This window comes from Convolutriloba macropyga, chromosome 9, assembly GCF_964194025.1.
Source record: "Convolutriloba macropyga chromosome 9, txConMacr16.3, whole genome shotgun sequence".
Lineage (NCBI taxonomy): Eukaryota > Metazoa > Xenacoelomorpha > Acoela > Convolutidae > Convolutriloba > Convolutriloba macropyga.
Window position 1 is genome coordinate 40,273,756 of NC_134476.1, and position 14,228 is coordinate 40,287,983.

At 32.5% G+C, this 14,228-nt stretch overlaps 1 protein-coding gene across 1 annotated transcript in view; it reads right to left on the bottom strand.

Annotated features, from left to right (window-relative positions):
* Positions 1–2,478: 2,478 nt before the first annotated feature.
* Positions 2,479–14,228, bottom strand: part of LOC142346221 (acetylcholine receptor subunit alpha-like 1) — a 53,760-nt gene continuing 42,010 nt past the window's right edge. The window contains exons 2-3 of the mRNA XM_075398736.1: positions 4,879–5,079; positions 2,479–2,633 (exon numbers count right to left, since the gene is read on the bottom strand). Of these exons, the coding sequence (XP_075254851.1) occupies positions 2,479–2,633; positions 4,879–5,079 (356 nt within the window). The remainder of the gene's footprint in view (positions 2,634–4,878; positions 5,080–14,228) is intronic.

The following is a 14,228-nucleotide window of genomic DNA, read 5'->3' on the forward strand; positions in this document are numbered from 1 at the left end:
AGATATCAAGATTTCATATTTCATGCAAAGATTTCATATTTCTGATTTTCATACGGTAAGATTTTATACAAAGATATAATATTTTCCAACACTTGTGTTTTCACTCTTTTATTTGCACATAGAAGAAGCACAAAACTCCCAAATACACCACAATGTGTAAAAATAGGATTGTGCGATCTACAACAGAAGATAGAAATTTCCATTGCTGCTCAACTTTTCCATCACATTCCCAATTGTCTTTGGATTTCAGGGGTGAGGGTTGTTTGCTCAGTTCAGGCCCAGGAGTTTTTTCGGGACTGATTGTATTTTGTGACCATTGTTGTTGCCTCTTGGATTTTTCCACGCGTGCAGGGTACGGGTTCAATAGCAAAATGTAGACTAGCTTTGAAGAAATCACCTTTCGAGCTAGTTTAGGCATTTCGCAGTGAGACCACTCAACTTGGATTGATACAACTGAAAAAGATGATTTTTACAATATCAATATTTTGCAAAGCTGATCTTAAATTGTTGCATTCCAAATATCTAACTTCAAACTTATATTTGGTCGGGTACAATACTGTTTCGTCTTGCGGCTTTGTTGCTTCAGTCTGCATGGAAGCAGCAACAAAATAAACACTCCAGAATTGTAAAAAGCAGACTTGTAAAAATATTTTTGCTCCATCGATAAATTGATCAAATTTGGTCTTTTGATATGCTATTTCTCGAGCCATGAAAAAAGACCATGCTCGACCCACGAAAAAAAATTGAAGCTCGACTGGGTAATTTTACCCTAGTTCAGAGGTCGACTTTATGAAAAGACTTAAAAACTCAACCTGGGAGTATTTCCCTACCTCAAATACACGGTCGACCTCCTAGTTACTATATACCTTAAAACACCCCCCTTAATAGAGTCTTCCAGTCTTTTCATAAGTCAAGGTCCAAACCTCGGGATAGTCAGATAGTTAAGTAATTGCATGCTCTCATATATTGTAATAAATATATCTCAGCGCTTGCATTTATTTAGCTATCAGGTTATATTTTTATTTGTAAGTTTATTTCAAGATCATTTTTTCATCGCTTAAACTGAGAGCTGTACTATTGATTATTTCTTTGTATCACTTTCACATGAAGTTGCCCTTTCAGAACACACAAAAGTTGCTTCTAAAAAATTGAGGGGCTGTTTCTTAGTTATTTGATCACAAGTCAAATAGTCTCGATCCTCAACCTCGACCGGTCTACAAAACGGGCTAATATAGACTTTTCAACTCGTCTTTTTAAAATAGTTGTTAACAAACGTTTTTAATGAAGTTCGACATTTTCTTCACCTAATTGGAGATTTCATTAAAATTCCGTATACAAATCAAACTATTGGCTTTTATTTCTACACAATCTCAAAAAGTTCATTATCAGGGCAACAAAACGGGCTAAAATAGACTTTCTAACTTGTCTTTTTCGAAATACTATTAACAAAAGTTTTTCATTAAGTTCTACATTTTCTTCACCTAGTTCGCTCAAGAGTGTAGTAAAGAGTGGAATAAAGAGTAAAATTATAGTGTATTTTTAAAAGTGTAATAAGGGTGTATTAAAGAGTGTACATAAAAGTGTAATTTTCTCAAAATTACACTCTTAAAACACTCTTATCCCTGCTAATTAAGAGTGGAATTGGCCTTACACCCTTATTCTCGCTTAATAACGGTGGAATACGGGTGTACACCTCGGCCCGGGCCTTAACCAAATTGTCGTCTAACAATTGCAATTAAATGGGAGAGACCTGGAAAAGTTTTTGGACCAGGTGACAACACCAGCTAGTCGGCCTGGACCTCTGGCACCTCTGGAGAAAAACAGAGGTGTACCATAAAGAAGCTTACCCATAACTGCGCAGAAGCATAGAATACTCATGTGTAGAGTGACAACAAGCACAAAGTAAGCCAAAAGTGGGAAGTTGAGAGAGCTGGCTGGGAAGATACTTGTCAGCGTTCCAAACGACACCATTTGTGCCAGTACCAGTGTCACTGAGAAGGACACTTTTTCACCAGAGTCAGTTGGGAGCAGGAATGATAGCCCAGACAGAGAGTATAAGATCAGATTTGGGCACACGACAAATACTGTGTAGAATAGGTGACGTCGTTTTAGTCGCAACTTAACCGACAAGCCCTGCAAAGTGAAAAAAGATATAATTCGAAAGACAGAAAAATGCATTTATGGGGAAAACAGTTAATAGACGAATTAAGCTGGCGTATGCATTATATAATAGAATTAGGAGGAAGAAGTTAGCTTTTTCGAAAAAAACTGATACCGCAAAATATTAAGATACTAACAAAAAATTAATTGACTTGCACTATGTATACAAATGCTGCAGCATCAGGCCGTTTTTCGCAATTGAACTAATAAGATATGTTTGGGTGATAACTTTCGAACATGACTCAAAAAATTCGATATTCAACATAATGAAAATTTTAAAAAATGATCAGGTTTTTAATGAAAATTCAAATAAAGGATTTAAAGGATCTGCAGGAAAATGATGGAAATGAGCGATTCCTGGTATTGTTGGCCAGTATGAAGTATGGTCTCATTGTAGGTAGTCACTGGTGTCAGAAGTTCCCACTGCTCATTCTTCTCATAGAAAGCAAGCTCCAGATTTGGGAATGCAAAATCTGAACAAAAACAAGTAACGAACTAAGAAGATTAAGGTAAAATTAGTTTCGTGACAAAATGAGACGACACTTTGCACGTGACTGATGTTTTCTGGTTGCTGTGCACATTAATTCTTCGAATAAACTACTTTGTTTCTCGTAGAGTCGTACATTTTTATTACGTTTTGAATAGCACCCCCTTCTTTAACCTAACGGGTGGAAGCTTGGTGGGTGCATCGGTCAAAAATGTCTATGTGTCAACGAGAAAACGGCGAGATCCACGCAAAATACACTCTCACCATCCCCATTGTTATGAAACATTTGGAGTCTTCTGTCTCTAAGAAGCGTGACGAAGTAAAAAGGAAATCAAAGCCTCGGAAACAGGATTTTCTTTTAATATTCATCTAGGGAAATCAAACTCCGCCCAACAAATAACGAGGACATAAACGTTCATGATCCTATGAATGACCACCATACATGGTAAATTTAAATTGTTCAAAAAACAGTTTCAAACCAATCCTGGTAAATCCTTTCTTTAAAAATGTTTAAAACGTTTAGCAGTAATATTGTTTATGGTTTCTTGGCAACCATATACAATACCGTGCAATTTCATGGTTCTTACAGGTACCATTAAACTTTATCACGTCCCTTATCCGTTATCACGCCCCTCAATCCGTTATCACGCCCCTCTAAAAACGGTCTTCATACGGACTGAAAAATCCAAAATTAAACTAGAGAGCAATTATTTCATAAAGAGCATCTTTAAACAAGCAGATTCGGAAAAGACAAAATGGAATATTATAAACGACTCAAGAAACTCTACTAAGTTCTCCCAAAATATCTTCTACCTCAAAAAATGTTTTGATGATGTAATTACTGATAACTACAAAATGGCCCAATTGCTCAATTATAAATTTTCTAAATTAGGTGATTACATTGGAAGCGCTTGCAACTTTTTTACCACCAACCATAGAACATCTAAAAACAGTTTCGATTTTAGATTCGTAACCACAAAAGAAGTCTTACTGACTCTACTTGGAATACAAAGTACTAAATTATTTTATGAAATTTACCAGTAACCAGCTTCCGATTTTCAAAAAACTGCACTTAACAACATCAAATCTACGCTACAGCCAGCGAACCAAACAATACTGCTTCAATCACAAAATAAACTCATCTGCACTAGAAAACTCTATCCTGAATATCGGCTCAACCCTTCATAATTATTTTCTTAACGTGAGTTTTTTTTAAAATATAATTGAAATGGATGCAAAACCAATAGCTCTAAAAAAGCATCCTAAAATGTTTTTCTTTCATTTATATAAGCAAAACTCAAATAATTCGTCGTACGGCAAGGCATCATGGAAAAGTTTTATGTTTTCATAGTACCACTGTCTCAATTTAAACCGTAATATATTTAGTTTATTTCATTTATACTTTGACCTATGCTGCCCATTTAGTTGTTTGTTGTTAATAACATAATGGGAATTCAATGTGTGTGTTTTTTAGGTTCTTAAATGTGGTTGCCAACAAAAATGGTTTTTGAAATTTTGAATTTTGAGAAGTACATCCGTTATAGAAACGATTATCAGTCCAGGCGTTACAAAAGACATAGGACTTCTAGATACATCTAGTAAAAAGAGGATCCATGAGATTTTTGTGGCGTTCAAAATTATTGACACAATATTATGCCTTCGATCAGCAAAAATACTTCGTTGTGGTCAATTAGAAATCATTCAGACGTTGTAACAAGACAAGTAAGTAGTTAACTGGACAACATCATTGTTTATTGTTTCTCTATTTCGACTCTTTCTTGCCAAAGATTGTTTAGAATGAACCATTTGGAAAACATTAGCAAAAACTGCAAAACAATCACTGAAGAATATTGTCTGGTATTTTTTCCGTATTCCACAATAAAATCATCAAATTGCAAGAATTTGATAAAGTTCTAACGAGAACAAATATGTGATTCTTCTTGAAAACCAATTGACGTGGGAATGTCTCCCGTTTATGTGCCTAGGAAACGCTCCTACATTGTCTTAGCATTGAATCTCGTCTCAGTGACATAAGATCGTAATTCAGATACATTATGGGCTTAATAACGCAAAGTTTGAATGAAACCCCTACTTACTTGCGGGCCCTAGTGAGATATTATGTTATAGCTGTGTTTATCAGGTTCTACGCCGCATGTATATACCGACGACCACACAAAAATTGTTACAGAATGAATTGATTGTTCCAATGGCTAAATAGTTGCATTTCCAACCTGCTGAGAAGACATTTTCATACCCCCCAGGTGGGTACAAAGTAATGGGGCATGTCTGGGTATCGAATGGGAATTTGGTAGCATCGATGTTACATGCCAGTTTAGCTGTGAGAAATGACATTCGGCTGAATATTCTCCCATCATGCATAACCATCTGGTCTGTGAATGACTCGTAGGTTTTGTCAATTGCGTCACGAAGTACTGAAACGTTAAAACGGATGAAGGTCCGCACCGAACTCAAAATTGTTCCAAATTATGGTTATCAAGCATGAACTAATAAACCACAGTCTTTCTATGACCTTTCGCAAGATGACGCATTTTTTGGAAATTATGACAGGGAGGCGCTAAGAACCTGTATTTCTTCCAAGGTTCTGGTTTATTCTACGTTCCCTATTTTTATGGTGCATTAATACATTTAACCTCATTTCGTTTAGTTTCAGAGATCATTTGCCATAATTTCTTAATTTTATTTTAGTTCATTTTGTTGCTCTTTAAATTTCATTTTAAAGCTTATTATGTTGCTCCTTCTTTGCCAGTCCTCCATAGCCTTCAATTTATTGTTCAACTTTTTTTTCAGGACTTCCCATTTGTTTACATGGCTCACGTCTGTGCATGATAAACTTAACTCAATCTTTTCAAAATTTGCAGTTTTTTTTTGAAGTTTGCCCATTTTTGTGTGAATCCTTTAGAGGTCAAATTGCTGACCACATTTCATTAACTTATGCAAATTCAAGGTTTCGTTTCTCAAACGTGACGACGCTGATTAGAAATACTAATTAAAGTATTAAGAATAACAATAATAATAATAATAATAATAATAATAATAATAATAATAATAATAATAATAATAATAATAATAATAATAATAATAATAATAATAATAATAATAATAATAATAATAATAATAATAATAATAATAATAATAATAATAATAATAATAATAATAATAATAATAATAATAATAATAATAATAATAATAATAATAATAATAATAATAATAATAATAATAATAATAATAATAATAATAATAATAATAATAATAATAATAATAATAATAATAATAATAATAATAATAATAATAATAATAATAATAATAATAATGATAATAATAATAATAATAACAATAATAATAATAATAATAATAATAATAATAAAAATAATAATTTTAATAATAATAATAATAATAATAATAATAAAAACAATAATAATAATAATAATAAAAATAATAATAAAAATAACAATAATAATACCAATAATAATAATGATAATAATAATAATAATAATAATAATAATAATAATAATAATAATTAATAATAATAATAATAATAATAATAATAATAATAATAATAATAATAATAATAATAATAATACTAATAATAATGAGAATAATAATAATAATAATAATAATAATAATAAAAATAGTAATAAATAATAATAATAACAATAATAAAAATAATAATACAAATAATAAAAATAATAATAATAATAAAAATAAAAATAATAATAATAATAATAATAACATTAATAATACTAAAAATAATAATAATAATAAAAAAAATAATAATAAAAATAATATTAATTGAGATACAGGACTAATACCTATTCCTGATTACGCAACAAAGACTCTAAACTACTTATCTATAAACACTTATCTCTTATGTTATCTATTTACTATTTCTGCACATAGCTCTACCAACTGGCGCTAAATGCTCTGTTCATGGCACCTGTTAAATTTGATGTTAAAGTGTTACTAACACCTCAGAAAATTGCAGACGAGATTTAATGCGATATGATTCAGTCGCATCGTGGTCCAATAGAAATTATTGCAAACAATAGTTTTTTATCTCAAAGCCCAGCTGGTGCTGATACTATAGATAGACCTAGATCTATACATAACCGAACGCAAAGAGATATCATAGACTCTGAGAACAAATTGGTTTGGTCCAACACCATTAGACAGGGATTGAACCCACAAATAATTCGCCAATTGGCATATTCAAATACCCCTCTTAACAATAAAAATAATAATAACAATAATAATATTATATTAATAATAGTAATAATAATAATAATAATAATAATAATAATAATAATAATAATAATAATAATAATAATAATAATAATAATAATAATAATAATAATAATAATAATAATAATAATAATAATAATAATAATAATATTAATAATAATAATAATAAAAAAACAACAATAATAATAAAAATACTATTAATATTAATAATATTAATAATAATAACAATAAAAATAATAATAATGATAATAATAGTAATAATAACAATAATGATAATAATAATAATAATAAAAATAATAATACTAATAATAATATTATCAATAATAATATTAATAATAATAATAATAATAATAATAATAATAATAATAAAAATAATAATAATAATACTAATAATAATAATAATAATAGTAATAATAATAATAATAATAATAATAATAATAATAATAAAAATAATAATAATAATAATAATAATAATAATAATAATAATAATAATAATAATACTAATAATAATGAGAATAATAATAATAATAATAATAATAATAATAATAATAAAAATAGTAATAATAATAATAATAATAATAATAATAATAAAAATAAAAATACAAATAAAAAATATAATAAAAGTAATAATACCAATATTAATATTATCAATAATTATATTAATAATAATAATAATAAAAATAATAATAATAATACTAATAATATTAATAATAATAATAATATTAATAATAATAAAAATAATAATAATAATAGTAATAATAACAATAATAATACTAATAATAATGAGAATATTAAAAATAATAAAAATAATAATAATAATAATAATAATAAAAATAGTATTAATAATAATAATAATAATAAAAATAATAATACAAATAATAAAAATAATAATAGTAATAAAAATAAAAATAATAATAATAATAATAATAATAATAATTATAGTAATAATAACAATAATAATACTAATAATAATAATAATAATAATAATAATAATAATAATAATAATAATAATAAAAAAATAATAACAATAATAATATTAATTGAGATACAGGACTAATACCTATTCCTGATTACGCAACAAAGACTCTAAACTACTTATCTATAAACACTTATCTCTTATGTTATCTATTTACTATTTCTGCACATAGCTCTACCAACTGGCGCTAAATGCTCTTTTCATGGCACCTGTTAAATTTGATGTTAAAGTGTTACTAACACCTCAGAAAATTGCAGACGAGATTTAATGCGATATGATTCAGTCGCATCGTGGTCCAATAGAAATTATTGCAAACAATAGTTTTTTATCTCAAAGCCCAGCTGGTGCTGATACTATAGATAGACCTAGATCTATACATAACCGAATGCAAAGAGATATCATGGACTTGGACAACCAATTGGTTTGGTCCAAACCCATTAGACACGGATTGAACACACAAACCCACAAATAATTCGCCAATTGGCATATTCAAATAACCCTCTTCACATGGCGCAGTCAGCAAAAACTCCATTAGGAGTAAACCTGTTTTGGGACTCAGGAGCGACACCCTCTAGAGAGTGGAAACAGTGGTTTTCATCAATAAAAATGGCGATTATGGCACGCGACAGCATCGAAGTAGATAAACTTCTTAGGCTGAAACCACAACTCACAGACATATTCTACCCCAACACTCCCCACCTACGAAGAAGAGTTTGAAGGAGAGGCAGATGATCAAGCACGAAACAGAAAACAGAGAAACGAAAGAAGAAATGTGGACTTCGAAAACGAATGCAATGTGATCGAAAGAAAAGGTGCACTCGTGGATAGAATACCTTGGGACGAGGCAGACACAAAGGTGAAAAGCCTCGTTTTTTATCCCTCGGAGCAGAAGCCAAAAAATACCATCAGAAAAACCCACCTACACAAATATAAAAATGCATCACGCATGAAATGGTGCACGAACTTAACATCACATTCACAATCCCACGCAACACCACATTTTACAGATTCAAATTTTTCAAATCCATGCAACAATCACACGAATCACTAGAAACATTTTATAGCAGAATAAGAGAAGCAGGCGCTCTATGCAAATTCAAAGATTTGGAAGAAGATCTGGTCAAAGATTTATTTATCTCCAACATGACGAATACATCTATCCAAAAAGATCTGCTATCTGAAGTACGCACCCCACAACAAGTTCTGAATTTTGAAATAAACAAGGAGAGAGGACAAGCCAATCAACAATAAATACTAAAAGCACACACAAACAACACCAGTTGGTCACAAGTATCATACATTAGAAACAGAGCAAGACCACCCACTCCAAAACGCAACTTACAACAAACAATACTACCAAATCCGGCGACTGGAAAAATCGAACCATGCTACAAGTGCGGCCAATCTTTCATAAAAACTATATTAAAATGTGCAAGATCCAAAATTTCACATGCAAAATATGCAAAAAGATTGGCCACTTTACATCACTATGCAAGGCACCAACGCCCGAACGGAGGAATCCAAATTTCACAAAAGACACCAGAAACACCACATACCAACAGAACATTCCTCAAACAAGAAGAGTACGACACATAAAAGAACAACAACAAAGCGAAGAAGAAGCAGAAGAAGAAACAGTTGACGCAGAAGCCGCTTTATATATAAAAGAACTAATGGGAGACTGGTCATCGGTAAACATAATAAGACCAACAGCATTTGAAGAAATAAACAATGTTTCACTGAACAAAGAGACAGGAGGAGAATTTTGGTTAAAGACTAACTTTGGTAACAAAGAGACAGATTGGATAGCTGATACCGGATCACCAAGATCATTCATGCAGGAGTCAAAGGCGAAAGATATTGTACGCAAACACCCGTTGACTAAAATATCAACATTCAATGAGAAGACAAGATACAAGTGTTTTAACAATCAGGACATACAAATTACAGGAGTTCTACACTTAACCCTCAAGTCGGGATCATGGACTGCCACAAAATGCAACATTTTATTAGTGAGCAAACTCCCACAAAATGTAATGGGCAGAGACATTTTTCACCAACTAGGAATCCACCTAACAGCAACAAAACCAACTGATAAGACCATTGGCCTATTATCAGACACCTCAGTATAGCAAAACATAATAAAATGGATATTCAAAAAATACCCACACCTCGGTACACGCCTAGGCCGATCGAAAAACCACATGGCTAAATTAACATTCAAGGAAAATTCACTCCAACACAACATAAAGGTAGAAGAGTACCATTGCATCTATTGGAATGAGTAAAACAAGAATTAGAAAAATTAATAGAATATAAAGAAATAACCAGAATAGAAAAATGTTCAGATGAATACTTCATAAGCCCAGTAGTCATAACTGTCAAAAAACACAAAAGTATTAAATAAGCATTAGATTCCAAAGAATTAAATGAAGCCATACACAAAAAAAATACCAAATGCAAAGCATAGACCCCTTGATAGACGCGGTAGCAAATTTCATCTCCGAAAGGAGCACCGAACAAGGGACAATCTATTTTTCCAAAATCGATCTCAAATATGCATACAGCCAAACACCTTTAGACCCACATCTTCAAAAACATTGCAATTTTAACATGCTTGGGGGAAAGCAACCGGTACTTATAGATTCCCAACTGGTTTCTACGGCCTAACAGATATGCCAGCAACATTCCAAAAACCATAGACGTATTGTTAAGAAACTGTCACAATAAATTCGCATTCTTAGTCGACATCTTGAAAATTACAAAGGGTACTATTGCTGACCACGAAAAAGAAATAGACAAAATACTGTACCTACTGGATAAAAAAAACCTGGCAATAAAATTACAGAAATGTGAATTCGCCAAAAAAGAAATAATTTGGTTGGGAGTCCAAATAACACCAACTGGTATAGCACCTACGAAAAAGAAGTGCGAATCAATAAACAAACAAGAACCTCCGAAAACATTAAAAACAACTCAGATCCTTTATGGGATGTATTCATCACTTAATTTAATCCAAGACTAGCAGAACTGTCAGAACCCCTACGCCCGCTATTATCAAAAATTAACACAAAAACACAAAACAAATTTGACTGGAAAGAAGAACATACAAACGCATTCGAAAAAATCAAAAAACAAATAACAAACATTACAGAAAACAAACACTTCGACATAACAAAAATATAAGAATAAAAGGGATGCAAGTAAAAAAGGACTAGGCGCATGCTTAGAACAAAAACATGGCTCCACATGGAAACCAGTCGCATAAGCAAGTCGGTTTCTTAACAGATTAGAAGAAAGATACAGTACCAATGAACTGGAATTACTGGCCTTAGTTTGGGCTCTAGTACACTTCAAATATTATTTGTATGGCAGCAAATTCGTACTACAAACAGATCACCAAGCGTTATTATCAGCACTTAAAAACAACAGAGGTAACAAAAATTACCAAAAAAGATTGTCCAGATGGGTGGACAGACTATTACCGTTTAACTTTACATTAGAACATATTCCCGGAAGAGACGTGGGGTTCGCTGATTATCTCAGTAGACACCCATCCGATCCTCAGCACCAACAAATGAAGACGACGAAAAATTCGTAGTAAACACAATACAAGAGATAAAGCACGCGATACTAAAACAAAATATTGCTCCATTTGGAGCAAGCAAACTAACTGGTAATTACAACCAATCATAAAGCAACACTCTAAATGAACAAAATGACGTCACACACGCAAAACAGAACACACACACTAAAGAGAGTGCTTTTTGCCATAGTAAACTCAATATTAAGTTGCTTTATTCGTTACCAGTTTTCGCAACACAAAATTATTAACATCTCATAGCAATCACAACACGTTCAAACCCGAACAAAAATACATTTGACGTTAAAATCAAAAATTGAAAACGGGTCCAAACAAAAAGAGCATCCAAATGGAGACAAATATTCCATATTTGTCAAAGTCAACACAATATTCCATAAAGTTTACCGTGACTTATCAGTAACAGCAACTGGTTGCTTAATATACGATAACCGCTTGGTTATTCCTACAAAATTACGACCAATGGTCCTACAAACAATCCATATTAAGCACCCAGGCCAAGCGGGAACGCTCGCACTGGCAAAGTTAGTGTGGTACCCACACATCCACACAGCGAGATTGTAGCACAGGCCCAGAGCTGCAAGCACTGCCTAGAGAAAAGTAAAAACTTAAAACCCCTCATTCCGAAAAACAACATCGGCCCACTACCTAGTTTAATAGAACCAAATGTGGAAATCCAAATGGATTTCGCTGGCCCAATACCATTAAAGAATAGCACCCAAAACCACTACAATCTAATAACAGTCGATTGATTATCAAGATTCCCTCAAGCTGAAACATTTAACAACTGCGATACAAACACAGCAATAGAATACCTCGAGAAAGCTATTGCAATTTACACGGAATAACCCGCTCCATTAGATGTGATCAGGCACAAGCTTTCAAAGCTAAAGAATTTTACATATTTTGCAAAAACAAAAGTTTAAAATTAATACTTGCACCAGCTGGTGATCACAGAGGCACCAGCATGGTCGAACGATTAATACAGACAATTAAAAGAAGATTAGCGGTACTGGACATCGACCCCAACTGGTCGAATACAACCCTAGCCAATCGCCTATCAAATATTATCGAAAACATAAGACTAATTCCAAACACTACAACTAAAACAACACCATTTGAAGCACACTTCGGCTGAAAAGCAAACACCAAAATATCAAACATCACAACAAAAACCTCACACAACAATCTCACATACAAAAACTTAACAAAATACCTCTTAGACAAGAAACTCCTCAAACAAAACGCTCTCACTATGTAGGAAATTTGGAGAAGAGATGGAGCGTCTTAGGAGGAACTGGAGATCAGGTACCGAAATGAAGGGGACGGAGATGAAACCTCATCCCCAACAACAAGTACCCAAGAACCAACTGGTATCTCAGTTCAACCAGAGGTTATCAGCAGCGACGACTCTGAAAACATACCTCTAATACCGGCCTCCAAGAACAAAGATTCCCCACGTAAGATATATTCATCAGAAATACATTTAACTTAAGGAGAAAAAAACAACAAAATTCATAAAAACACGCAAAATTGTAGCACAAAAATCACTAGAACGAAAAACAAAAGAACCACGACACACATTTGCACCACAATGGAATATCACACCTGACGGCACCATCACGGGATACTCACCACACACTATGACAATAGACACACCACTTAGAAAAAACACAGTAATAAGAGAGAATGATCTAGCAATGGGAACCGAACAAAAACCAATTCCAGAAACACCAAGAGAATCACAAAAACCAAGATTAATCCATATGGTAGCGTGCAAAACAATAGGTGAATATTAAAGAAACCAAGAAAAAAAGAAAGTTCTGTTTAGAAAAAGCGAAACAACTAAAAGCCGCAACCAACCCACTACCAATTGGAGAAACAAAGCTACAAAAACCCAACACAAGGAACCTACGAACTGGAAAGAAGGTAACCAAGTGCAGTCTTGACAAAGTACGCAATGTAGCATCTCAAAACCAAAATTGTCAACAAAGAAAGAAAACTCCTACAACGCCCAAAAAGACCACGCACTCCAAAAACGAGCTCAGGGGAGACATTTGAACAATGTTCTAAACTTATAGCACTCGAAAACAACAAGGAATTCATTGCAAAAAGATCATTCATACAAATGGACCTTGAAGCAATTCCCCAATTGGAAAAAACAGTGGCATACAACATCGACAGCGATACCAACAGTCCCCAGAAAATCCTGACAACGAGCGATCTCTACGCCTTTATGATAACGTCACCAGACAGTCCACGCATTGGTAACGAACAAGAAAACATTGTATACCAAGCTATCGACGACAAAAATTTTGTAACTCAACACCTAAAATCGAGAAAACGGTCGAAAAGATTCAAGCACTGAACGGAGATACTGCCAAACACAACTACCCACAAGTAGTATACCTATGTCCTGACTACTCCAATCACAACCAAGAAGCAATGAAAGCTATCGAATACGAAGGAGAACGAATCCAAAAGGAACAAGCGAACCTGATATCGATCATACCAACACCAAAGCACAGCACACAGAACACAAACAAGTACACACTCATGACAGAAACAAAACCCCAGCACAAAAATAACACTCAAACAGAAACCCAACAGCACAAACAAGAAACGCAACAAACCAACATTCAAGACATAAACGTAGCCAACAACGAACTCCAACTGGAGCGAGAGGCAGACTTAAAGATCCAACATTCAAGCACAAACAGTACAACTTCTCAAGAGTATCACAC